The sequence below is a fragment of the Simochromis diagramma genome, unplaced genomic scaffold (assembly GCF_900408965.1).
Source record: "Simochromis diagramma unplaced genomic scaffold, fSimDia1.1 OVJJ01000107.1, whole genome shotgun sequence".
Taxonomy (NCBI): Eukaryota; Metazoa; Chordata; class Actinopteri; order Cichliformes; family Cichlidae; genus Simochromis; species Simochromis diagramma.
The window spans coordinates 3,077,132-3,105,112 of NW_024387209.1; the positions used below are offsets into that span (position 1 = coordinate 3,077,132).

The 27,981-nt window shown below is 37.2% G+C and overlaps 2 protein-coding genes across 8 annotated transcripts; both read right to left on the reverse strand.

The window, feature by feature from the left end:
* Positions 1-1,786: 1,786 nt before the first annotated feature.
* Positions 1,787-10,638, reverse strand: LOC120746049 (desmoglein-2-like). Its single transcript, XM_040051256.1, has 6 exons — positions 10,579-10,638; positions 5,725-5,978; positions 5,492-5,634; positions 4,578-4,799; positions 3,790-4,023; positions 1,787-3,408 (listed from the first exon to the last, which is right to left on the reverse strand). Exons 1-6 carry the CDS (start codon positions 10,636-10,638, stop codon positions 3,281-3,283), a joined length of 1,041 nt encoding a protein of 346 aa, XP_039907190.1. The 3' UTR covers positions 1,787-3,280.
* On the reverse strand, positions 10,038-27,826 carry rpgrb (retinitis pigmentosa GTPase regulator b). Of its 7 annotated transcripts, none has more exons than XM_040051606.1 (17): positions 27,669-27,825; positions 25,731-25,856; positions 25,003-25,095; positions 24,241-24,303; positions 24,002-24,160; positions 23,034-23,183; positions 22,426-22,584; positions 22,079-22,234; positions 21,832-21,953; positions 21,038-21,229; positions 20,737-20,923; positions 20,139-20,233; positions 19,985-20,044; positions 12,666-12,845; positions 12,520-12,565; positions 12,303-12,418; positions 10,038-11,445 (listed from the first exon to the last, which is right to left on the reverse strand). In XM_040051606.1, the coding sequence occupies exons 1-17, from the start codon at positions 27,697-27,699 to the stop codon at positions 11,233-11,235; spliced, it is 2,148 nt and encodes a 715-aa protein (XP_039907540.1). In that variant the 5' UTR covers positions 27,700-27,825; the 3' UTR covers positions 10,038-11,232. The 7 variants fall into 7 exon arrangements, with proteins under 7 accessions (XP_039907540.1, XP_039907539.1, XP_039907538.1 ...); XM_040051605.1 differs by having other exon boundaries at positions 12,303-12,415; positions 21,832-21,956; positions 27,669-27,823; XM_040051604.1 differs by having other exon boundaries at positions 21,832-21,956; positions 27,669-27,823.
* Positions 27,827-27,981: the final 155 nt, after the last annotated feature.

Here is a 27,981-nt window from a genome sequence, read left to right on the forward strand (position 1 = left end):
AGATTTTAGAGGCTGGAAATGTGTGTTTAAGAGAAAAACATTATAATCATAGTTAAAAACTCAAGAGGATAGAAAGACAACTTGTAGGTTGTGGGGACTTTTATGTTAAATAAGTTTAAAGAAATATTGAACATCTCAGTATTTTTATATTACGTCTTTAATTAAATTTTTTCAATTCAATTTCCATTAATTTTATTTATATAGAGCCAAATCACAACAGCAGTTGCCTCAAGGCGCTTTATATTGTAAGAGAAAGACCATATGATAATACAAAGAAGAACCCCAACAATCATATTCCCACTTTGTGGGAAGTGGGAAGGAAAAACTCCCTTTTAGCAGAAAGAAACCTCCAGCAGATAATGGCACTTATCTGCCAACCGGTTTTTCATCACTGATTCAGTTGTTATTTATATGTACTATTCCATGCCACTAACTGGCTCATAGTGCTCAGGAGCAATGCAAACCGCTGTAGAGGCAAGTGCTGCAGAATAAATCCTACTAATAAACAGCTCATGATGTTGCCAGTGGGTAAAGTGAGTTTCAATTATAATAGCTATGCTCATGAAGCCCAAACCATGTTTGTGACAGTAAGTAAATCAGGCTTATGGACACTTTCAGTCTGTCTTTGGTTCAGTAATGGGCTTTGTTGTGTTGGTTCTTGAATGAAGACTCCTGCTCAAGCGAGCAACATATTTTTAACAACGCTCTTCGTGGTTGTTTCCATGCCAAACCATTTTCTATTTTGTGGGCAAGTACTGCCACCTAGTGGCGCATGCATATACAATCAATATAGATTACGCCACAGGCTTTATATGAATGGTTAATTTACAGTACATTGTATTTTATGATTCAAGTGATATGTTTGTAGAACTGGAAGAAATGCTGGTTCACCACAGCCAAAGTGAATAACTGTTCTGATATTGTTGTAATAGTGGTTGTGTAGTTAAAGTATAACTGAAGAAGAGCTTACTGATGGGTGAGTCTGAGTAATTTTCCACAGCATCGGCTCTCCTCCCCTGGGTGGAGTCCTCCTCACTCCTCCCTGCTCCTCACCTGTGGCAAATACTCCAGCAGTATTTATGACCAGCGCTCAAAATGAACCTTCACCAGATTGTCTGCTTACAATAGTCAGTTCCCTGCCTCACATTTTTGTCTTGTGTTCCTCAGTGTGTTTTGCTTAACCCTCTCTTCCTTTTCTCTAGTCGGCACCTGGATGGATCTTCCAATTCTCGTTGTAGTCACACCTCAGGATTCTGGTCTGCTGCTGCTGCTGGTGGTAAAACTCTGCCTGCCTCGTTGCGCACTCACACTCTGTACTCACCCAGATCTAGTTCACTTCCTTCTCCAGTTAATCTCCTCCTGCGCCATGTAAAACCTCTTAGCTTTGAAATCTTGGATTCATTCACTACACCGCAGACCACTCTGATTATTATCTCCTTTGTTTCAGTGTTCCTGTCCGCTATAGCTTCCATTCCTGACCCTGCTATTCCTGTGACCTGACTCAGCTTGTGTTCTGGCCTTTCTCATGTTACCTTGTCATTGCTCGCTGTTGCATTTACTTTTAGCTTAGCTTTCTCTGTCAAAGACTCTAATAAAATAAATTTCTGTTAAAAGGCACTCAGCCTCTGTTTTTTTGTTCTGCGTGCAAGTCCGATCCTTTTTCACGGGCCATTGAGCCCTGACATAATTGGAAAATAAGACTTTACAAAAAAAAAAGCATATTCATGATGATATTCATTGGTTTGATCACATTTTATTTATTTATTTATTTTTGCGCAGTAAATATGAGTTTTATTTCATGGATTTGTTTTTCACTTTTTTCTTTAGTTACATCAGCTTTACCTACATGCACAGCTTTACTTAATGATTATCAACAAATACCAACAATCAGTCTTGATTTTTGCCTTGACATTAAAGCAGAGTGTGTTTGTTTGATAATCTGGATGAAACTCAGGCTGCACTAACAATAGTTTAGGAGTTAAAAGATTTGCTTTTATGAGATATTGACTATTGAGTAGTAGGCCAATTGCTGTCGTAGTCTAAGAATAAATCCATGAATAGTCATGGAAGTTAATATAAGAAAACAAAACCAGTGATGACCAGTATTGCAGGGGAATGCAATAGATGAAAGTAGAAGAAATTAACTGTGCTGAACATCATGTTGTGTATATATGAGAACTGTGAATACCAAGTTAATAAACTGAATAATGAGTCACATTGTGTGGCCGTTGTACTGAGGGCATCTGCTGGTTCTGATATACTGTTGTATAGCCTTGTTTTGTGTCTTCTTAAGTGTAGTTTATATTCCATTTGACCGTTTGTGTGAAGGGGACAACATGTTGGAAACTCACTAAACTTGATGCTGAGGTCTGATTACTAACACAAGAATGAGGTGTTAAGAGACGTGCTCTGCAGGCTGTCATGTGGATTGTAAGCTTCGAGGACCCAAAATTCAGGATGCAAAAGAGAAGATTACATTAAAATCCAAACTTTAATTGCAGATAGTAAGTCCAAAAAAGTAAACCATAGAAAGTTTTTTTTTTTGTAAAATGTTCAGAAAAGTAACACACAGTTGAGGGAACAACACACAGATGCAGACAATCAGGATAGTCAGGGTGATACATGAAAGAAAACAGATCCCTTCAAAGTAAAATAGGAAATAACCAAAGAAGACAGTTACAGAAAACTTAACATGATGTGCAAGACAAGGAAACACAAAAGGACCAAGATCCAAACACACAAACAGAAACATGGTGAAGACAGTCACTACTACTACTCTTTTCAAACATAAACTTTAAACTAGAAACAATGAACCATGAACAACAGGAAACTAAATATTATCAGAATAATAAGAGAAATCAAAACAGGAATAAAAAAATACAGAAATAAAGCACAATAAACACAAAAATTAAAACGTTGGAAGAGGAAAAACCTCAACAGAAACACAAACTTGAATATAATAGGTAAAAATTAAAAACAGGAATCAAGGGCTAAAACTGAAAAAGAGGAGTCAGCTCATTGTTGTTCTAAAGGATTTTTTTGCCTCCACTAACATCGTCAGCAGAAAATCCCCGGACTCATAGTCATATCGAAACAAGTCCTCTAAAGTCTTCTAAAAAAAATCACAAACGGAGTCATGTTTTTAAAGATACCTTTAAAAACTGAAAAACTCAAACTGGATTTCAATTTTATATTAAACTGTAAATAATTCAGCATCACAAGGTTAGCTTCAGATTACTGACCTGAGTTTAACACTGTATAAGAAAATTGTCAGGCAGACTTATTCCAGCGTCAATTCCTCCACCTCTTGTTGAGCCTCAGCTCGATTTTTAACCTTGACAGTATTCGTTGTGGGCAAATCTCTTGCAGCACGTCTACAGTGACAGGATATCAGCAGCAGAGGACCAACTGCAAAGAAAAAGGTTTTAGTCAAACTTAAGCCTTCAAAAATGTGGAGACGACTGCACTGATGCTTCAAACAAGACTTTGATTAACACTGACTCCATTAAGATTTTTAGAGTTAGAGTGAAATGACACCAGTGTTTATATTTTAGCTATTACTGAAAAATAATTATTTTATTATTATTATTTTTTTTTTATATTCTGGTCTCAGAATGGTTCTTTATAAATTTGAAAGGAATGCCAGGATTGCTTTTAATTACTTAAAAGCAAGCATGGACTCTCACGTTTACATTTAAATGTATAATCCAATCAGTGGATCTGAAATTTCAAAAACTCACTTAAAATTTTTGCTTCATCAAAATTATCCACTAAAATTATCTTACTTACGTAGCAGCACCAGCAATGGGCCCTGTACTAGTGTCCCAATCCCTGCAGATCCTAATCGTGCTCCTTTGATTGGCTGATTGTTTCCACACATGACTCCATCCTCACAGTTGCAAATTTGAACTGTCATTTTTTGTGGTTCTGGACAGAAATGTCCCTGCTGATCTTTTACCACTAATTCCACCATGTAGATACCAGGCACCACGGACTCCTGAGCCCGCAAAATAGCTGCAGTGTCTGTCAGAAATCAAACAGAAATGTGGAACATGTACAGAATTAATGTGCACCACTCTTAAAGTACAGCTCAAAACATACAAGTAAAATGCTGATAAAAAAACAAAACAAAAATGCAAATGGATTTTATCCTCGTGTATGTATAGTGCACAATACAAGTTCTCCCCCTCAGTGTTTGTCCCAGTACCCGTTAACCTTTCCTGCATGTTTCTAGCAAGTTTGTGATTTTGTTTAATTACTCAAGTGACTTTGGACTTTTCATCAGCCAGAATGAAGATCTGTTTTCAGTTTACTTTGCCTATCTTCATGTGTCTGCAACTGAGTGCAAATTTGAAATTTCTCTGATTTATGACAGATTCTGAACTTTCTCAAGTTTGACTAGCTTGCTGCTAGTTTAAAAACATGACCTATTACTCGGTAATAAAATGAATTCTGAAAGATGAAAACAAAGTTGACACAACTAGCTCTGAATTTTCTATGCTTTTTTTTTGTATTTATTTATTAAATTGTATTTTTTAACTAGATATATTTTAAATGATTGGAAGTCATCTCCTCACCATTGAGATGCTCCACTTTCCATTGTCCTTTGGTGCCTTCTGGGATGATCTCAAATTTAAAAGGAGGTCCATTAGGATATGCATCCTCATCATTGGCATTCAGAATAACAGTATTCTCTCTGGTGCATATAATATAGGTATTACTGGTCAGGATGGGGCAGTGGTCATTCAAATCTTCAACCTGGATGGCTATGGTACCAGTGGCTGTTTTACTAGGCATGTCTGTGATGTGAAAACAGAGATGTTAATATATTAGTCACCATTTCCACTGATCTTTCCTTTCTTCAGAGACAAGTTCCGGGACTTTCTATCATGATTATCGGCAGGCAGGCAGGAAGAGAGGACCCAAAATGCAGAACTCACGGAGGCAAACGTAACTCAAAATACTCAGCTTTATTGCTGGAAAGAAACGGAACAAAAAACTAACTAAACTGGGAATACGGAACAAACTTAACAGGCAGGCAGGCTGGCAAGCAGAACACACAGTGAAAGTGAGGGTACGACGCAATAACGAGCAGGGGAAGACGCAGACACTAAATACCAGAGGTGAACAGAGCTAAGAGGAAACAGCTGGGAGACACAGCTGACGCAGATTACACTGACGTGACTGGGAGAGGACAAAGCTGAACGCACTGACATAAGGTACAGACCTACAAAGTAAAACAGGAAGTACATGACAGACACAGAGATCCAGACGAGACACAGAACTTAACAGACGCAGACTCATGAGCAGACATAATAACATAATGGACAGACAGAGGGAACACAGAAAAGTGGGACCAGGGCAGACAGAACAGAAACCTAGCAGATGGCAAATCTTAATAGAAAACACAATCAGAATAAACAAGATCATAATAAAGAAACACAAAACACTGAGTCACCAGACTCAGGACCACGACACTTTCATTCTGTACCTTCTGTAATGCAGAGTACTTTGGCAAAATATGTCTCATTGACCAGGTATGGAGACTCCCTATCAGGTCTCTTGTTGAGTTTGATCTCAGCTGTCTCTGAGTCAATAGTCAGCCAGTTTTCAGGGTCTGAGACTTTGGCATACCTACATCAGAAAGAGCCCACAAGCCAGTTATCATTGTACATAGGAAGAGAAGATGACAATATAGTTCATGTCTCTTATGTAAGCACTGACCTGACATTCTCAGCTACTTTTCCAGTGTCTTCATCTATTGCAGGATAGCTACCAATAACCTCGGCATTGTTGTAGAAGGTTCCTCCCTCTGAGATGGGAATAGCTTTGACCTTGGGATCAAAACGTGGCCCCTCAAGCTGATTCTTTACACTGATTTTGATGGGATAGATTTTAATTTTTACTCCAGGTCCTGCATCTCTTGACCCCCTGGCACCACTTGCTCCACTTCTAAAACTTCCATCAAACGGTGGGTTCTAGTTTTTTACAGCTAACTCTAGTTCACCGTTTTGCAGATTCTCACAATTCACAGCCTGTGACACGGCAGACAAGAAGAACATAAGTGAAATTCATATGAGGGACTAGAGGTTACAATCCCTGATAATGCATTATCAGGGAAAATCCTATTATGTTTGATATCTGTCCATAGTTAAATTATTAAGTGGTTTGTAAACCGTGTGGAGCCACTCGCATCGGTAATACAAACAAACTTTTACGCCTTATGTTTTAGTCACTGAATCAGCTTCAGATTTAGTCTACTATATTCATGTGATATGTAGTTGACCAAAACTAAAATTATTTAGATGCCTAAATAGTAAAAAAAAAAAAGAAAAAAAAAAGAAATATTTTAGTCAAGACTAAAACTAAATCAAAATTTGCTGTCAAATTTAACACCTTCAGGATTCATGTTGTGTTACATGTGTAACGAGAAAACATGTGGATGTAAATTGTCCACCTTTACTACCACCACTCCTTGTATCTTCACTCTTGCAACTTTCCCCTCTCATTCACACTCACATTCTGTTTTGTTTCTAAAAAACATGCTCATGAACATGTCGCATCACTTTTTCTTTAGCAAAAAAGCTGAACTGACACTGAAAAAACTTTGTGCCACTGGACTGTAGGATGGCACTTGAAGTCGGTTAGTGCCCTCAGCACTTTTATAAATTAAAGCTGCATAAATGATAAAATGCTGTGAAATATACAAGTCTTCTAATAAGATGGTGTTCTTTACAATGATGTCAAGTATTTTTTTAACAATAATTTTGGTCTCTGAAAGCATAATCATCCAAGAATAATTGCCAGCTTTCAAACTAACCATCAAACTAATTTATTGCCAAAGCTGACAGCAAAAAATAGCAGTGAACCAGCGCCTAAGTCTTTATCAGGATTTCCTCAAACTCTGTTACTTCCTGATTAAAACCAATGATTATCTGATAACTAGCATGTCACAGCTTTCACAAACACTATACATCAGCAGCTGTCATTTCTGAAAGCCACACTTTCTAAATATCTTAGAAAACAATCAGAGCATCGTTACACTCACAGGCAAAGCAAAGGCACCAAATGGGGGTCCTATGGTTGTTGGTGTTTATAAATAAAAGTGCATAAATCAAAGCTGAGACATAATTCATGTTTCTCTTTCACCATTTTTGGTGCAGGAAGCAGAGACACAACAAAACCTTAAGTTTTGTTGTTGCTGATGCACTAACAGTACATCATCAACTATATTGGCTTGGCTTCTTTTGGTGCATTCCTAAGGGCCATTGTTCCTTTCAACCATTCTATTGGTTTCATTTTTTTAAATACTGAGTGCTTACTACTTTCTTTTTATTTAGGTTCAAGCTGCTGCTTAGTTTATTGAGTTTGTATTTCTAGTTAGTTCCTGCCCTGGACAACAGTTTGTTTTTCTGTTTTCATGTGTTTGGTTTCTGTATTGAGTTTATTTATTTTTTTATTCCTTTAGTCTTAAAGGAGACTAATTTTTTAAGTGTTTTTTAATAAATATCACAGTATGTTTCACAATGATAAATTATAGAAGCTTAATCTTAACTTTAAGAGAGCCATAAAACATAAGAAGCTTGGTTTGCTTGTGCGACTGGAGACAAACAGGATGCAGTGGATTAAGCAAACTCAACATTTGGGTTCGAGGTAATACTGGGAAATACTGGGAAATACTGGGTAATACTTGCCTGAGGAGACTCTCCTCAGTCTCCTCAGGCTACTGAGGAGAGATCCACCATGTTCAGTGAGGACTTTTGACCTCAACAGTCTTCCACTCCAGCTTATTAATTAACCAAACCCAGCCAACGTTTTAATTCGTTTGAAAGCCTGGCTCTTAGTAAATTAGAAAAGTCAACAAGCAGTTTTAGTTGTTATCTTTTGTCCTCTTGTCTCTTACTCAGTTTCTACTGTCTGATTTCTCAGACTTTTTATCTGCTCAGTTCTGGTAAAATAATTATTGTGATTTTAACATACATACAGATATAGAAAATGACAGCCTCAAAAATGCATTTAATCGATTATTTGACTCAGTAAATGTGAGGCTTCTCTCATTGTTTTTTATCACTCTCTGGATCTCTTCCTGACACATGACATAAAAACTCAACATTTAACATTTTTTCCCTGAAAATTGTCTTGACTTTTTCTATCTGAGGAGTTTCAGTCAAATTTAATTTTAGTGAAATTCACATTCCAATTGGCTTTTCTTGGTGTTGTTGCAATAGGATACTTGAAGTGAAGGGAAAAGACTTTGAAGTCTGTTTTACAGCTTTTTCTGGAATTTCTGATCTCACAGAGGTGTTTTGATTTCTTCTAATATAGTATTCACCATCCTAGGTATAATTACAGCTAAATAAAGACAGTCACGAGAATAAATACTAATCGAGGGCACCTGTTTTCTTCCAAAAGGAGTATTAAAGTTTCGCTTATGTTTGAAGTGATTCTGGTGCTGCTAAAACTGCTAAACCACATGTTATTAAATAGCCCCATTTATCTTCTTTCTTCAGTCTGGGAGAAATTTAGCTGAAAAAGCCGATCAAGCCCATTAAAAAATAAATAAGTAATAAGTAATTAACAAAGTTCAGTTTGTAAAGACATAAAATTCTTTGTTGACTCACCACAAACAAAAGAAGCACAAAACCCATCATAGAAACCTGAGTCATGTCTGGAGAAAAGTCCTGGTCCAGATCAAATGAAGATTATTGAGTCCCAGTATCGTGTCTGCTAAATGAGGAGACACACACAATCCACAGGTAATGTCTTTCTTCTAGTGAAATCAAACTAGTAGTGGGTCCTTTTCAGAGCAGCCAGCGTGACATGCTTGTTATCTGATCATTGCTGGTTTGAATCAGGAAATAAAAAAGTTTGATGAAGAGTGAGGCGCAAGTGCAGTACACTGTCGATTTTGATAGCAAATCAGTGTAGATCTGTGGTTTTATCGTTATCTTTTACTGCATGAAACATGTTCCCAATGCTAACACTATATAATAATGAATAAATAAACAAGTTTAAAATTTGTTTTGAATTTTGTCTCACCCTTTTTTTACTACCAGATATCAGCCTTAAAAAAAAAAACACCTCACTCCGAGTTCAACCCTGTCCTCACTCCTCATAACTCCTTGTCATGATATTACCTCTTTAAATGACGCAGATCGACTATCCGTACACTTTATCGTAAACTCGCCAGCCACGTTGTTCTGTACACCTGCTCAGATGCTTTTTACCTTTTAACCTCTTTTGCAAACTTCACATTTTCATCCATTTTCTTTTCATCGAGTTTCAAAAGTATTTCAGTGCTGCTTAATAAATAATAATAAATAATAATAAATGAAAAACAGTGCTTGTAAACAACAAATGTTCCCACTGAAACAAAAACAAAAGGAAGGAAACTGAGACTGTTTTGTCGCTTTATATAAAATTCTTTATTATCACAAAAATCCAAACTTAAAAAAAAAATCAACATAAGCAAGAGATTAAATGAGATTATTGGATCAGAATATAAAAGTAATGCATCTCTAAGAAACCTTTATATTAAAAGTGCAAATGTGCTCCAGGATGAGCAATAAATAATCTTATTTACACACACACACACACACACACAGGCTCAGGAGAGGAAAACAAAAACATTCACTGGGACGTCCAGCTGCTGACTCCAAAGCATGGGACCCCGAATAAAAGAAAGTAAAACACAAGAACGTAAAGGAATACTCCAGGTAAACTCTTCAGTGCGGAAAGAGTTAGATTGACAGGAAATACAGTGGAATCAAAGGGTTGGAAAACCTTTAAAACTTTTACAGAAACATTTGATAACTAGCAAAAAAAACCCCAAAATATGATAAAGAGATTAGTCAGTCAGTTATGTTTTTTTCTTCTGTTTTTTAGGAAAAGAGAAAAAAAATACATCACTCAGAAGCTGCCTTCTGCTCCATCTATGACGCATTACTCTCAGGTCCATTTGAAGGTTTTTAGTGGTTTTAATTCATTTTAAAGTTGACCTTTTTCTATTACTTGAACCTCCAAATTTTTATTCTTCAACTCTGTTAGAGCAGCTTTGCATGATTCACAGTTCAAAAATAATCCTTATTTATCAGATACTAGGGGTTGCTTTTCTCCCCTCCCAAACAGTTTTCACCACAGGTAGGTGGAGTTTCTTTGCTCACAGATGACCATATTAAGGATATCCACTCTGTATGACATCACACAGAGCCAAGAACAGAAAAATCTGACAAAAGGTCCACTTTAAGAGTCTTTGAGGAGCCACCAAGTGGTCCCATACTCCATTAGAGGAGGTCTAACCCCAGTCATACAGACGTTTAGACTAATTAGTGACACCCTGGCAACCACTGATCACTAGAGAACCATGAGTATTCCTTGACCAGTTGTCAAAAGGTTGATGGATATGAAAGCGATCACAAAGACGTATACAGTGTTGCACCAAAAATCTCTTTGCAATTGTTTGGCTGCAAGCAGGTTGCCACAGTCACCCATGGGTTAGCATATTCCATGCAAACTACAGCCGACCACGGCAATATGCTAGCAACCTAAGACATCAGGATGAAGTTTTTAGTGCAGCACCTTCTTTGCAATTGATTTCTCCAAGTGGCTAGCAGGAACCTCCAGCAACCACTCACTCATTTTTCCCTAGCAACCAGAGATTAGCAGGGGATCAACAATCAATCTTCAGACCTGTGTGACTGAGGCTGGACAAACATTCAGATGTGTTTTTTTCCTAACATGGATCATATCAAAATTTCTACTTTTTCTTTCCACTGCTGTTTGGAGTCAGCGCAGTGTCAGGGTTTTCAGGTGTGACAGGATAATTTACAGAAAAATAAAAACCTTTCCTAGCCATATTATAGTCTCTGACAGTTGAGTAATCCTTTAACAAATGCAAAGTTTTTGTGTGTTTTCTTGGCTGAACAATGTGCTTCCTTGAGGTTTCGAAGGATGTTTGATGTGGTATTACCCTCTGTGTGCCCAGGATTAATGAGCAGCCACAATCTTGTGTTTAGAACCTTCCAGAATAGAAGACTTCAGTCAAAATGAGTTTGTGGTAAGTTTGTACCGTTTATAAGAAGGAAGGATTCAGTTTCTCTGTTTGTGTCTGTTCTGATTAGTGTATTTGCTGATGATGCTGTGCATCACTGAGGGAATCTGCAGCTAATTAGCTTGTTCACACTCTGCTCTTCTTCTGATTACTGAGGCCATCTGAGAGTTTTTTTCATGGAATTATAGCACAGTGCAGGCTCCAGAGCGAGGTCCTCTGGAGCCAGACTGCTGCGGAGCTCGACCTTGGTGAGTCACAGCACTGATGGCAGCAGCCGGGGATGGAGGTTCTCCCTGGATAGCTTGGTCTCCGCCGGCAAGGCCCTGCACTGAGGTTTGATCCCTGTCATTTGTCTGCTTGGGCCTGGAGGACGAAAGTCGTCTAAAGAGCGAGAGCTGCGAGGGCAAAGATGAGATAATTAACTCTAATTACCTTTCTGTTTATCACATGTAAAGTAGGTTAAGGATTATGCAAAGACTAAAATTAAAAGAATTTGAATGTCTATATTATGATTGAAACTAAACTACGTTTTAGTGAAAAGACTAAAAATAAAACTAAATCAAAATTTGCTGTCAAAGTTAACACTGGTCAACATACTGAGGTTTTTAAAAATGGGATTCAGATCTCTAACCTGGCGTTTTCATACTATTTTCATCTGCACATCTGTTCAGCTGATAGTTTAAACATTTCACATTTGATTTTTTGTCTTTTCTTTCCTTGTGTGTTTACTTTCTTCTATAATTTTTAAAACTATACAGTGAGACACCGATACAGGTACAATTCACACTAATGTATGCTCTAAGGCTGATTGGACCTTAAGGTAATGCCATAAAACTTTTCAAGGACTAGAAAGATATATATGTTTTATGTTCCCAACCACTAAAAAATGATATTTGTGCAGTGTCTTCTAGGTTTCAATGGCAGAAGCCAGTTTAATGACTGTCTCCTCACAACAACATGGTTTTGGACCTGAACCTATGTGGAACCTTTGCTTTCCTGCCCTGTGTGGATTTTTTCTGGCTTTCTCACACAGTCCTTAGTGCTTTGAAAAGGTGTGTTTTTTACACAAAGGTACATAACTGTCGCTTGAAATTCGAACAATGAATGTTAAAAACACATAAAAAAGCAGCACCATAGAGGTAATCCCATAGCGAGGAGTGTTGTGCCCATACAGGCAAAATAAAGTTTATTTTCTGAGAGTGTTTTGAAGGCACAGTACAAAGAATATATCCAATGTTCACAGTTATTGTACCTTTTTGTTGGAGCCCGGCTGGTTTTTGGAGTTTCCATCTACCTCCCCGTTGGCTGATGTGGTATATTCATGTGTCTTTTCTTCTTTGATATTGGGGTGCTCACTGATTTCAGCTGCTGGTAATACCAGACATTATTGTTATCTGTCTTGTCTTTTTAACCGTCTTTACTTAGATTTTTCATTAAACATGCAGCTGACTAAGGATAAAATCAGTCACCTCTTTGCTGTCCATCAGGCACAGGCTCTTCTTTCACCTCTTTGGGCTTCAGGGAAGATCACATTTCACATGTTAATCCATCTTAATCACAAATAACCAACAAAAACCAAAGATGCCCCATATTCAACTTAGTGCTACTTATTTACACAACTCTGGGTCTCTTCTACTGGTTTCTCTGTCGAGGACAACAGTGTGTCATTCTCCTCCTCGTCTTCCTCCAACTCGTCATCATCATCAACCTTATCATCTTCCTCCTCTCCTTCTTCTTCCTCTTGACCTTGTTCCTCGCCTTTGGTCCATGTCTCAGCAAACCCTTTTGTCAAGTCCTGCAAAAACAGGAGCATTAAGGACATGAAAAATATTTAGTCATAAGCAGTTTTAAGCCTCAGCCACATAGGCCTAGAGATTTGTCTGTGATTCTCTCACAACTTCTGGTTGCTACGGAAAAGTCAGTATGTGCTACCATGAAAACATCCATGTCATTGTTTTAGCTGCTAGCAGATCACCTGCAGATTGCAAGGAAGACACTAAAGAAGACATTAATTGGTCAATCACCAACTATTTGATGAGTGGTAGTGAAACTGTCAAGTGTGTGACACAAACCAGAAATGCAGACCATTCACCTTCAAAGGAAAAAAGTTGTGCTTTACCATGGCAACGGTCTTGCTATCTGGTTTATGTAATACTTTTTTTTTTTTACAGTTTTACTATTGCTTTGGGACTGGTTTGCAAACAACTTGGCATCTTCCCTGGAAATTACTGGTGATCACCATAACTCACAAGTGACAAAAGCAATCACAAGGTTTTTGATCCAACACTGCCAGCAACCTCTAGATACCACTCACCACCTAGTAGTGGAGTTCACCTTTTTTCAGGACCTGTGGCTACAAGTCCAGTCTCTAGGTCTGTGTGACTGAGGCCTTGCTTGGTTAATATTAGCAGATTCCAATAACAACAAGACAAAGGCATGAGTTTATTTAAGTTGAAGAAAAAAAAAAACTGTTTTCGATTTGCAATGAACGGAAAGCATTTTTTTCAGTTCTTGTCCTTTCCTTTGTTCTTTAAAATAAAGAACAAGTAAAGGACATGAAAAATATGCACTTTCTAGTTTGATGCTAATGTTTTTACTATACAGAATAAAATATAAGCTCTGCCAGCTGAATTAACTGACAAGCAAGGAATGATTGGAAAAGACTATAGTGATGCTAGAATTAGACGTATTACTCTACACTAAAACAGCATCATCACTAGACGAAACAGGTCAAACCTTATCTTATCCTGAACACACCAAACAGACACTGAAACAGAGGAACAGATTTTCCTCACATCATCATCTTCTTGAAATATGCTAGACACAAAGCACCAGTCTGGCACCTTACTGACAAAGTGAGTTTGTCAGTGTCCACTGTGATATTTTTGACAGTTGAGGCTGAAAAAGGCAGATTTTCTTATAATTCAGTTAAATATTTGCATCATAAAGTCAAATGTTTCCTCTTCATTAGCTCAGCTTTTGGTCTCAGCTACCTCCCAAAGAAAAAAAAAAAATCTTCCTCTTCGGGGCTTGCAAAATCGCTAGCCCGACGTCCCGGAGCTAGAGATATCTCCGGTTGGGCAACCAAAATCTATCTCAGCCCCGCCCGTCGGGTTATCATATAGCCCAATGGGCTTTTGTGCCCTGCAGAGTCTTGACAGTTGTTTTTCAATTTTTGTCTATTTAATGATATACTGCTTGAATCCCCCCAAAATTTGAAAAAGGAATAAAGTGGTGAGAGATTAAATAAAATAAATTAAATATTCAATGTGTAGTCAAAGTACTTGAGTGACTTTATTCTAAACTAATTTTATTTATTTATTATCTTTCAAAGAATATACTATAAAACTCCCACTGACCCTGCTAATCAGGTATTATCTGCATACGTGATTGTCCTTAACCTAACTTGCATGTAATGAACATGGTGTCCCACAAAGAACCTGTTTAGAACCCCTACTATTTCCACCAAAAATCTTATAAAATGTGTTTCAGTAGAAAGACGTCCTTCAAAAAAATAAATAAATCTAAAAAAATGTTTGACTGTTATTTAAAATCTCTTTTAAATAACACTCAAACACAATATACTTAATAGTATATCGTAGTATCAATTAAGGTTCACGATACCATCCTATTTATCAGCTGTGTCAGCTGGAGAGCTGTGTAGTGCCTTAAAAACAAGAGAAAGAAAAAAGCCACATGATTCGCTGTAGTCTTTTCCAGGCATTATATGGCATTATATGGCCCTGACTTATCGAAGAATTAAGAAAGCGGAACCGGTGTTTTTTTCTGTTCTCAAACTGATCTCCCTGTTGGAGGTCAGTCTGGGGGAGTTATTTTTTTCTCCTTATCTTTCCTCATGTGGTGCATTTTTCCATTGTTATACCTCTCTGACCTGTCTTCCCCATGTGATGTTTTGTGTAATGTATGTATGGTCGGAGGGTAAGATGGCGCCGCCATTGCGTGCAATAGGTCGGCAGCCTTATGAAATTTCCCCTTGTGGGACTAATAAAGGTATATCAAAATATAACAGGGCAAGACATACTGGATACAATAAATACAACAGTCTAATGGTTAACATTCATGGAATTTTGCCTTTTTCCACTGAGATTGTTTTTTTGAGTTTTTTTTTTAATTTCTCAGAAGAAACTTACATTTACAAAAATGAAAGATTTTGGCATGCAATTACGTATGAAATGGAAGCAGAAGCAGATGTCAGCCTGGTCTAAATAACTAATACAATCTTGTTTAGTAGTGAATGTACACAAACAATTGTGACTATTAAGTATCATTAAGACCTACTTTAACAAATGTCCTATGTCATAATACATAAAAAAAACACATTGTAATGTAACACAAATATTTATTACAAATACAAATTAATAGAAATAGCAACATAAATAATTCCAGATAAAATATTTAAATTTGAGCAAGACAAAGATTAAGGCTGAAGGTTTGAAGAATATTTGGGTACTCTATTAGTCATAATACTGGAAATTCAGAGAGTTCTGGTTGCAAGAGCCATGTATAACTGAGCAGAAGCAGAAGCAAAAAAAAAAGGCTTCCAAGGAAATATAAGTAAACCAAAAAGCATTTAAATCAATACTTAAGACAAACATGAGTAAACATTGCAGGAAAACCAAAAGCAAAAGGCTGGATGGAAATACAAAAGCAGCCCAAAACAACACAACGTTATGAGAGAAAGGGTTCAGAAAGCTATAAAGAAACACATTCATAATATATGAAATCAAAAAGATGGTGTGGTTAACATGTAAGAGGGAAAGGCACAGTACATGCAAATGTTCCAGCTGTTTCAGAATGAAAACATAAAATTCAGATAAACACAAAGAAGCTTGTGTATTCCAGAGGTGGAAAAAGGACAAACATTCTGTACTTAAGTACTGATTTAACTTCTTTACTCAAGTAAAAGGGAAAAAGTACTGGCTATGAAATGTATTCAAAGTAAGAAAGTAATATATAGTATATTTTCTGAGTGTACAGGCTGTGATCAGCTGATCTGGGCTACTGCTCTGAGGTTTACTGCTCTCTCTGGAGTTGCACAACTGAATTCATCAAATGTAAGAAGGTATTTTATGAGTTGCCCTGCTGTTCTCTGCTGTCAGCACTGTTTATGCTGTCTCTATACTAAACAATCCATCCATCCATCCATCCATCCATTCGCTGCCGCTTATCCTTTTCAGCGTCGCGGGGGGCGCTGGAGCCTATCCCAGCTGTCATAGGGCGAGAATACTAAACAATATAGAGGTGGAACTCAGTGAATGAATCTAAACTTCATCAACTTAACTTCAAATTCATAACATCACCTTACTGAAAGCTAACCAGCGTATCCTGCACTAAATTATTTTAATGCAACCTTTAACTAACACAGATAATCTACCTTAGTTTGCTTTGCAGCATGCTTCACAATATGAAAAAAAAATTATCAAATACCACTGAGCAGTCCATACTTATAAATATAACCTCCTGTCTTCCTTATCTATTTTCATCGTTTAGTGAAGTTAGCTCTTTCTTTTCTCTCCCTGTGAAATACAGTGTCTGGACCTTTGGCTAACAACACACTGTGACAAAATGTAGACACAAACAGTTTGTGTTTGCTGGTAGAAATGCTGCATTTGAAATTACCCCTCCTTTATAGCACTACCTAGATGCAGAAATAATGCAACCACAACTCATGGACACCTGCACTCGTCCTGGTGTTGCTCCAAATAAACCACAGGCCCGAACTTAAACCCCTCACTATGGCGCATGCTCTGGTGATTACAAATTGGATTTCCTCTCATGTGTTACTGTTTAGCCTCAAATCGGTTTGATGTTTGAAGGTGCACAGTGACGTTCTGAAAATGTAAGGAATAGAAAGTACAGATATTTGTTTAAAAATGTAGGGAGTAAAGATAAAAAGTTATCTGAAAAAAAAAAACTACTTGATTCAAGTACAGATACCTGAAAATTCTACTTAAGTAGTTTTGGCAAACACAAAAGATAGATGATAAACACATGGAAATTTGTGTAGAACATGAAAGCTCAGATAGTCTCCAGGTGTAAAAAGAGAAAGAATAATATCTTACTAGGAAAAAATAAGGTCAATAAAAAATTAAATACTGGAAAACAAAAATAATTATGTGAAATCCACATCTGTTGTGCTTTTGCATTTAAGTACTGCCTGCAAGGCAATTTTAACCAAGACATTGAATCCTTTTTTCACCAGCATTAGCATGGATACTTGATCTTTTAAGCTACCTGCCTTCTATTGTTCAGTCACATCCACACTGCATGTCGTGTATTTCGAAAGGGTCACTATTACATGCTAATTCACTAATGTAAACTATGCGATATTGACTTTAAATGTCTAATGTTTCATACATCTACAAATATCTATTACTGGACATTTTAAGAATATAACTGGCTTAACTGTCTGGCTAATCCACTTTGTCTTCCCTTCTCTTACATAAATGTATTTTAGTGATTTTCTTTGCAGATGACAAAACTTTATATAAAATATGCAATTTATTCTCCTGACATTGTTTTGGTTATGTTAATTAATTAACTGAGTAATCTCCTACAAAACTAAATACAATGTAGTTTTAACCATGTAGTTTTAACTATTTATACAGAAAAAGTAATGTGACCTGTATCAAGCTTTTCTAGTATGGCCATTTTTATAACAATATTTATTTACTTTTTTTACTTTTCAGACTTTGATCGTGTCCATTTCCTGTTATTCAATAAATCAATAGACATGCTGATTGATATAAGGGCTCTTATTATTTCAGATTGAGGTATTGAGGTAAAACATCATCCCAGAACTCCTCTGACTCACCTGCCGCCTGACCTTTGACCCCTAACCTTAGTTTGCTTCTAGTTGCTGATTTAGCACTTTGTCTTTTCACTTCAGCAGACCTTTTCTTTTTGACAACCTTCTTCTCTTCTTCTTCTTCATCTTCCTTCTCTTCCTCGTCTTCTTCTTCCTCACTCTGGTCCTCCTCATCTTCCGCTTCAGCCTCCTTTTCCTCACTTTCTTCCTCCTCTTCTCCTTCTTCTTCTTCTTCTTCCTCCTCATCCTCTGTCTCTTCCTCCTTTTCCTCACTTTCTTCCTCTTCTTTTTCTTCTGCCTCCTCTTCATCCTCTGTCTCTTCCTCCTTCTCCTCACTTTGTTCATCCTCTTCTTTTTCTTCTTCCTCCTCATCCTCTGTCTCTTCCTCCTTTTCCTCACTTTGTTCCTCCGCCTCCTCTTCTTCCTCAATTTCACTGTTTTCCTCTTCTACTTCTTCAGCACTACTTTTTTCTTCCTCCTCTTTTTCATCTTCTCCTTCTTCAGTCTCCCTCTCTTCCTCACTTTCTTCTCTCTCTGAAGACCTCACAGACTCACTTTCAACCTCATCTTCTTCACCCTCACTCTCCAAACTCCCTTCTTCTTCCTCGTCCCCTTCTTCCAAGTCACTTTCAGTATCTCCACGTTTGCTCTCTGTTTCGTGACTTGACCCTTCCTCACTTTCCTCTTCCTCCGACTCCTCTTCTTCTACATCACCTCCGTTTCTGTCTTTCTCTTCAGTCTCTGATTTGCTTTCACTTTCTGTTACTCCACTCTTTTCCTCCTCCTCTTCCTCATCTTCTACCACAACATTGCTCTCATCCTCCTCCTCATCTACATCGCTGTCTGACTTCTCTCCAGAGTGAAGAGTGTCACTCTCTTTTTCATCCTCAGTGTTCTCTGCCACTTTCTTAATAATGTGACTAACATCCTCCTCTTCCTCGCTTACTTTTGCATCTGTCTTCCCTTCTTCCTCTTCACCCTCTTCGTCATTATCCTCCTCTTCCTCTTTGATTGCAGCAGAGTCCATCTGCTGTTCACTTTGATCTGAGATTGTCCTCATTTCAGGACTTTCAGGTGCGGGTATGATGTTGATGCTGACAGCAGATCTGTGGCTAAAATTGGCAGCGTAAGATTCAGATTCCTCACTCAGTGATTTAGTCACACTCTCTTTAAGTACAGCACAACTGTTCTCAGAAAGGGATGTGGAGCTTAATCGTCTTCCAGCTTGGATCAAAGCTGCTCCTGCGGCGAGCGAAGCAGCTCCAACAAGCAGGCTGAGATCTGTTGACTTTTCCTGAACCTCTGACCCTTTTTTGATTTGAGCTTCTTTCATGTTTTTTTCATTCTTGTTTTTCTTAGACAAATCTGTTTTCTTCTCTTTAGATTTGGGTTTTTTTTTCACCTCAGAAACCTGCTGAGAGCCCACTATGCTCTCTTCATCCAAAGTGTCACTCAGGGGAAAGCTTGCTGAGTCTGTATGACTGGGTTTACCTGGTGAACTGATTCCTGTGGGTTTGCTTTTAACCCTCACAGGCTTAGACTCCACTTTCTCAACTTTAGCAAATTTAGAGTTGAAATCTAATCTTTTCTTCATAGTTTCTGGACTTTGTTTTGAGTCTGCTGCCAGCTTCCTGTGAACCCCTATCACCTGGCTTTTACTGTGAACTTGCATTTGTTGCTCTTTGGATGCTGCCTTATTTATGTCCCTGATGCTTGTAGGTTTGTTTTTACTGGGCCTCTCCTGCAACTCCTCTACAGCCAAGATCAGATTCACCTTGTTCTGGTTGCTTTTCTGATGTCTCTGGGGGCTCTGCGGGCCCTGAGTACGAGTGCTACGACTCCTCAGGAGTTCAGTGGGTAACGCCCGGAGGGGAGAGGCAGCCTCACTCTTACAAGACAGCGAAGTGGAAGAGAAACTGCTCTGCTTTGAGAGCTTTCTCTGCTTTCTTTGACTCTGTTCTTTTATAGCCTTACCATTCTTACCCTTCCTCTATCCTCGGTGCAAGAAAGCAAGAAAAGGATGGAAAAAAGAGGCATGCATTAGAGAGGAAGAGACATGCAGAAACATCAAAGGACATAGCACACAAAGCAAGAGTTTGAGTTACCTTTTGAACTGGAGACAGCGTGAGGGTTTTATCACTGGGGTCTATCTTCATCACATGAGTCTGTCAGGAAGGAGCAGAGATGAAATCAGCAGCAAAATGTTATATTTGTCTTTTTTTCTGAGCAACATTTAAGATGATGTCATTGATCTCTTACCATGTTGAGGAAGTCTCTGGTTTCTCCAAGACCTCTCACGCTGTCAGTGTCTGTCAAACTTTCCACAACACTGTCTGTCTCCCCACCTGCCAGCTCTGAAAACAGAACAGCATTATCTTCAGCAGCAGCTTTCCAGATACAGGTAATATCACATAGTGACAAAGATGAACAAATACGTAAGATTTTTAAAAAAAAATCAAGATTTTGAGAATCTGACCTCTTTATTTACAGATTTCAAATCTGCAGAAAACCCTGAGATCAAGAGAAACTCATTTAACTTTCAGGGAAAGGGCATGAACGACATGAACACCAATTGTCAAATGTCAAAAATACAGAGCTCACATTCTCATTTTTCCCAACTTCATCTTAGTGCTTCTACGTCTTAGAAACATATACCGTACAGGTGTCTGTTTTCATAAAAATGAATAAGGGATCTTGAGGAAGCCAAAGGGATATGATTTATCAGAGATGTGACTCAAGGAGACAAAAAAAAGACAACAACCTCCCCAAATTCTAACAAAAATGTAAATAATATTGTCCAAAACTTTGATGTAACAGAAAGAGAATGAGGCAATGGCGGTGCAGGTGAAGTTGGTACCCTGGTGGATCGACCCCTCGTTCCTGTGCTGGTAAGTGCCATTGAGCACCTTTCCGTGGATCACCTCAGGTGGAGCCAGTCGTGGTGGTATGGTCTGGCTGGAGGCTGTCAGTGGCGGGAGGAGGTTACCTGGTGTCATGGCAGGCAGCGTGCGGAACATGGTGCCAAACTGGTCTGGAGATCGCTCCTGAATCAGAGGGTTTAGCCAATGAGCGATATTAACCCATGAACTTCTTTAGAAACGAACTGTTATCTGCAGATAAACTATAAAAAGTGTCACGTTCATTGTCCTCATACCCACCCTCTCCCTCCTGCGAACCCGGGCTGAGAGGCTCCTCTGCAGCGTAGATGAGTCAACTGTGTTACCCAGCAGTTCCACGTATGGTTTCTCCAGGAAATCTTCCGTCACATCGTCGTCCTCTAGCGTGACCTCACCAGTTCCCCGGGCCCTCGGCCGAGCCAGCACCACCATGTGACATCCGCCGCACATCGCCTGGACACGTCAGGAACCAAATTAAAGTATTTGCATGCATGAAAGTCACCCAGAAATGCACAAAAATAGAAAATATATATGATTATAAATAAATAAATGTTTTTAAAATATAAAATGAATTTTATATTTTTATATATGTATGTATTTAGGATTTTTGTAATTAAAAAAATAATAACACATTTTAAAAATTGACACAAAATTGACACAAATATACATAATTTTTTAAATTATGTATTTAAAGACTATAAAAGGTAAAAAAAAAAAAAAGACAAATGGAATGGTTATTATATTGCACTTTCTACTCTGAGCACTCAAAGTGCTTTACAAAAAAATAATTTTTTTTAAAAGGTAAAACTCATTTAAAAATTTTATATATTTTATGTTATATATGCAATTATGAATAAAAATTGAAAAACGAACATAATTTTTTTTTAATGTAAAAAGTGAAGACAAAAAATTAAAAAGATATAAGAAATGCGACAATAAAATTACACTGTCTTTAAACTTATGAATTATCTCCAAGCCTAATTAAATAATTCCTATACATTATTTTTAGTTCTACTGCATGAACAAATGTAAACCTGTCTGTATGAAACACTTACTCCCTGAACATTATACTTTAGGAATCGCAGGCATAGTGTTGGTTTAAATTGGTTAGTGAAGTTTTCTTCCCCTAGACCAAGTTTTCCATGTCTGCCATCTCCAAACGTGTATAGCAACCCGTCTTCTAAAAAAAAAAAAAAAAAAAAAAAGATTAAAATTTCTGACATCAGATCCGTGAAGAACCTCTTCTGTTCAACTCTGTTGTCAATGAGAAGCTCGGCATTAATGAACCGAGCTCAGATTTACCCGTAATGACAGCGGTGTGGTTTTCTCCACAGGCCACCTGATAGGCTCGTCCCTTCTTGAAGTGCTCAACCAAACGCGGCACCCGGGACTCAAAGATGAATGTCCCATGGCCGAGCTGTCCGAACTGACCGAGGCCGAACGTGTACACACTTCCCTCTGAAAGAAACCAACACAATCAGAGGTGTTTGCAGCATGCTGCAGTATTTTATTCCCCTGTTTGAGAGCATTCTGTAACTTTTTAGTAAGATTGAAGGAAGGGGGAAACCAACTGAGAATATTATTCTCAGTTGGTTATTTGAAGGAAATAAATAAATAACATGTCTTATTTGCTGTCATCAGACATTTACCTGCGAGTGCCACTGTATGTCCACCCCCGCAGGCCACCTGCCTCACTGGCTCCTTGATGCTCTTCACCAGCTGAGGCACTCGGTGCCCTGGAAGCTGGTGGGTGCCCAAACCCAGTTTTCCGCTGTCCCGCTCGCCAAATGTGTACAGAGCGCCATCCACTTGGAAAACAAAAATAGGAAATACTCAGAGCTATCCACTGGCTTTTAGGTCCAGAACGAATAGGGGAAACAAAATTCTGGTTAAACTTCAAAAAACTTTTTAAAAAAGTGTCACTTGATTTTAAAATATGTTAAATTCTATAATAATATCTATATGCAAAAATCAAAACACCTAAATTTAAATGAACAATGGAGTTTTGATTTTTTAAATTATAAAATAATATGGTGAATGAAAATCTATGGAAATAGGATACTTTTGCCAATTAACTTGCATTAAAAAAACTTTTATTGTTCTGATTTTTACATTAGTATAAATACACACGTGTGAGAATTATTCTTTTATATTTTAGCCACTGTCACCCATGTTCCTTATGCTATCTGTAACCATGTGCGATTTGCAGGCTCACTGCAAAGTGATGAATGGTTATTTGGGACCTATCTCTACTCACCTGTCACTAAAGCTGAGTGGTAGTACCCGCAGGAGACCCAGCTGATTGGTCGGCCTACACTGACTTCCTGGGGTGACGACACCTGACTCTCCTTACCCAAACCAATCTGACCCTCTGTGTTATCACCCCACATAAAGAGTTTACCACTCGCTGCAAAAGAAATAAATAAAGAGATTACGTTTATTTTGGGAACACATTTATCTGTTAATGGCACTTTTTTCTCTTTTCTACACTTCAGTTTTAAACTTGCAACATTTTCTAAAACATACGGAATCTTTTTACTTCAATTTTGTTAACCAAGAATTTTCATTTGATAACAGAATAACTATAATTTAATTACAAATGAATTTCATGAAATTATCTTTTTTTTTATTTTAGATGCTGCAGAAAATACAGAATATACAGATGAAATACAAATTTAAACAAAATACAAAAAATATAAAAACATGAATGTTTAAAAAAATTATTTTAAAATCAATAATGTTTTTAGATATTTTTTTACTTTAAATCTAATTTATGAGCAAAGTCTAAAAAATAAAATTGAACATCCAGTAGTACAATATGTATGATATATGTATATATTTAATTTTAATTTAATTTAATCTTCAATATATATTTATATAATTAAGATACAAAAATTCCAAGGTAAAAACACATACATTAAAAATTTAAATGTTTTTAATCTCATTACACTAACAAAAAATAGCAAAAATATAATTTACAATTAAATAAAGTAAGATAAAATGCATATACAATGAATAAAACAATACAAAAACTGCATATCTTAGTGTAGATGTAGGCACAATTATGAAATATACATCAAAAATGATCAAAAACCTTAAAATGAAACTTAACTAACATTTAATTTGCATTTATTATATGACTTCCCTTAATGTTTACTGGCAGTTAAGCTCTGATTAGCTGTGATCAGAGCTAATAGCTGAATTACAGTGTTGTGTGGATCTTACCGGTGAGAGCTGCTGAGGTGTTCGAACCCGCAGCAAGCATCTTGATTGGCCCTTGTGAATCAAAAAAATCAAGTCTCTTGAAGGAAGTCCTCTCATCACAGTCTCCAAGCCCCAGCTGACCCTCGCTGTTCCCACCTGAGGCATACACCTTCCCTTGGGCTACAGACACACATCAACACAAGCGTGTTTAATATTCATCAGCACCTGAAAGAAAACAGCTGTGAACACTAAACACTGACCTGTGCAGATAAGCGTGTGGTTTCTCCCGCAAGCCACCAGTTGAACTTTCTCAGACTTCAGGGCTGAAACATCACAAAGAAATTTAAAACTATGGGAACAGTAATCTGGAGAACGCAGCTTACCTCATCATCTTTTGATAACTTTAGAAAAGATTCATGAAGCAAAACAAAGTGTTCTCAGTACAATTCAATGCAAAATACAATAATTCCAAACTGTTATAAAATTTATTAAAAACTTGTGGTCATTTTTAATATTATATAGAACTTTTCCAACATAGACATTGCATAAATTTTGAGGCCCAGCTCCCTCCATCTACTAATGACCAAAAAACTAAAATCACCAGAAAATAGAATTAATCAGACTTGAGTTTAATTTCTAGGATTATTTATTACATTTACATTTTCTGTATTGAACAACTATTTCCAGTAAGAATGATCCTTTCTTTTTAAAGTAATTTTCAGATTAATTCACACTTAAACAAACCTCATACAGGACACATCCTTTTCTCTGTATCTGAGGAGTGGCACTTACTGTTTCTCAGCTAATGTCCCTCCAGATTTAAGCAGATTATTAGCCCTCTAGACTGAGATTATATCTACAACAAAGTCACACTTTATTTGAAGGCTTTGTCTCCTCCTCTTCAGGGACTCCCTCCTCACTGCCTGTTTAAACTGGCTGAAAGCAGCTTTCAGTGGCACTACTCATCCTCTATAACTTTTTTTTTAGAACTGAAACAGTGAGAAGGTGCCATAAAGACCAACCTTTGACACAGGTGGGTTTGTTGACAGTCACTTTGGAGCCAAGGCCGAGCTGGCCCCAGTTGTTGCTACCAAACATGAAGAGCTTCCCATGTTCTGTGAAGACACAGAGAAAATCTCCTGAAAGGGACTCTGTGATGTTTCAGCAGGAGGATTCATTTTAAAGTGACACGGGGCTGGATTCAGTTACAGTCACAAAACAAAATAATAAAGAAAGATAAGAGAAAAAAGCTGAAAATCTAATTTGGATAATAAAGAAAGCTTTTCCTCAAATTAAGTAATTGTACGTAATTGTAAAAATCCCCTCCAAAAGATAACCATGAAATTAAACTAAAATTTAAATTGAAGAAATGTATTGAAATTTTGACTTACTTGACTGATACAATATATATTTTTTGTAAACATGTAGATACAAACAAAAGTAAAGAGTAAAAATAATTTTGTATTTTAAAAATGACAGTAGGTTAATATTGTAAAGCACAACATTAAAAAATAATCCAAATCTTAAAATGGAGGTTAATGTATTTATCTTTTTTTTTAAAATAAATTTAACTTTTGTACATCTAAACAAAACCGAGAAAACATATCAGTTCTGATATGTTAGAGCAGACATATTTTAAGAGGACAGCGCAAGTGAAACTAAATCAAAACAGTATTTCCAGCTTTCACGTTTGTCAGCAGTGTAGAAAGACGTAAATGAGTATGACCTGGAACATAGGAGGGGCTCTCACCTGTTATTAAGGCGGTGTGCTCATCGCCGCATGCTATTCTGAGTGGGATGTCATTTTTAAGCCAAAATTTACTTGGAATGTTGTCAGCGAACTTGCTCTTTCCAAAAGTGAAAACTGCCCCCGATTCTGTAAGAAGAGACCAAAAAAAACAATCACCGACTTGGATTAATTTTCAAGTTTAACCACACCAAATGTGATGTTTCAGCCCTTTATATAAAAGATGGATGGATGGAGCCACCTTGATGTCAGTCTAGTGTTAGTGAAACCTCAAGCTGAGTATTTTTTTTTTCCCATCCAGACGTAATTTGCTGTGGAACGATCTGACTGTGACACCAAAGGACACAGCGTGCTCATATGATTTCAACTTGTCAGTCAAAATTAAGGTCCTAACTTGCTTCATCCTCCTTTCTGATTCTGATAATGACCATAATTTACCAAATTAAGTAAGCATTGGAGCTCAGAGAATTCATCAGAAAAGTGTTTACTGAGGTAAGAAATCAAGGGAGGAGCAGGTTCATTTTCTCATAGACTCCTTTATAAGGAAGCTTTGATTTATAACTACAGGCATTACCGCCTAGATGGCCATTAAAAAGAAAGGAGGTTTGATGCACTCTACGTCTTGACTTCAATTTTCAGATCCTGAACATGTCCACACGTGTCCACGTGTGTACAGTCTATAGAGGCTTGTGTCCTCCACTGAAAAACAGAAACTGCTTTTGCTATGCATAATTCAAATTTTGAGGTTAGTATTTGAAAATTTTTAATTAATGACTCAAAATTGTGTTTTTCATACCTGACTCGAAATTTCAAGTTATTAAGCTAACATTTTGAGACAATCTTCTCATTTCAGTTCTCTTCTCATAGTAACTTACAGTATATATTTTTGTTTACGTGGTTTATGGCTATGTGCATACTTGTTGCTTGCATCTTGGATATTTTAAAGTTTTGCATAATCCCAACAAATAAACCAAAACTAAGACACTAAACTAACTCAAAATGTTCATTTAGTAGTTTTTACCATTTAACTAGCATCATTTTGGTTACATTTTTTTCACATTAATTAAAAATTAGCCAAAGAGTCAAGTTAACCCAATGTGAAGTCTTCAAATGTCTTGTCTTCTCAAACAAGAAGTCTACGCCAAAATATGTATTCAGGAATAACATATTTTTCCACTTGGAAAAGATCTAGTCTGCATAAAAAAGAAGAGGAGGAAAACGTTCAAATTTGAGTGCTGCAGATCTGAATACTTGGCATTATTTGTTACTGAAAAAAAATGACATAAACGTTTTTAAAGGGTTACAGATTTTGTAAAAATGTTCTTTGGTTGGGGTCATTTATTACTTACTTACTTTATTCCTTCATCAAAGAAAACAGAGTAAAAGAAACACAATAATACAAAAAGGGGGGAGAAAACAAAATGTATTTTGTATCAAAATATAAAAAATTATGCATTGTTTGCTATTGCTTTATTGCTTTAGTGTTATTATAGACACGGATATGCATAAGAGGCACTTTCATGAAATTAAAACAATCTAGTAAGACCGTTTTTATTTTTACCTCTCCTTTTACTGTTTGAGCGTAAATGCAATTGACTACAAAAAAAACCACCTTTGACATGTGGTAGAGTTGAACATTGGCATCGACAATAAATTATGAAAATATCAGGACAGGGGAAAAAAGATACTTGATAATTAATCACTATCAAAGTGATTCAAAGTGAGGAATGATGAGGAAAAAATTCATAAAAACGACTTGACCTTAATAGCTAAAGCACTCGTGTAGAGTAAAACAGAATAACGGGAGGAGAAATGCAATATCATGAGGTTAACTTTCCGTTAGCCTGAAGCTAGCCGAAGGTGAACATTACAGCTAAAGAATATTTTACAATACAAACGGTTCTCTGAGAGCCAGAAGAGGCGACAATGACTGATATTTACCCGGAATGTCATCTTCAGCCTCGCCTGCCATCTCTGCGGTACTTTAATCCGCTTTGCTCCGCGCCTGTGGGCGTGTTGGTACCCCTCTGTTGTTTTCGACTCGAACAACCCGGAAGTAAACAAAACTTCTCCTAGGCTACGGAGGAACACACGTGACTCTTAAAGAAACAGAGCAATTTCATGTGTCTCATTATTTATAGCAGGGGTCTCAAACTTACATGAGCAAGTAGTAAAGCAAGTAGTAAGTAGTAAAAAACTACGGTGGCCCCTAGAGACAAAGCATGTACAAACTCCAAAACACTTACAAACTCTA

Excerpts from the sequence above, each read along its gene's own strand:
- LOC120746049 (XM_040051256.1), bottom strand. The coding sequence starts at position 10,638 with ATGAGTGAGTGGTTGCTGGAGGTTCCTGCTAGCCACTTGGAGAAATCA. Across the intron at positions 4,800-5,491 it reads AGTACTCTGCATTACAGAAG|ACATGCCTAGTAAAACAGCC; the intron begins GTACAGAATGAA and ends TTCACATCACAG. Across the intron at positions 4,024-4,577 it reads GAAAGTGGAGCATCTCAATG|ACACTGCAGCTATTTTGCGG; the intron begins GTGAGGAGATGA and ends GATTTCTGACAG.
- rpgrb (XM_040051604.1), bottom strand. The coding sequence starts at position 27,699 with ATGGCAGGCGAGGCTGAAGATGACATTCCGG. Across the intron at positions 24,304-25,002 it reads CAAACCCACCTGTGTCAAAG|CCCTGAAGTCTGAGAAAGTT; the intron begins GTTGGTCTTTAT and ends GTGATGTTTCAG. Across the intron at positions 24,161-24,240 it reads CCACACGCTTATCTGCACAG|CCCAAGGGAAGGTGTATGCC; the intron begins GTCAGTGTTTAG and ends GTGTGTCTGTAG.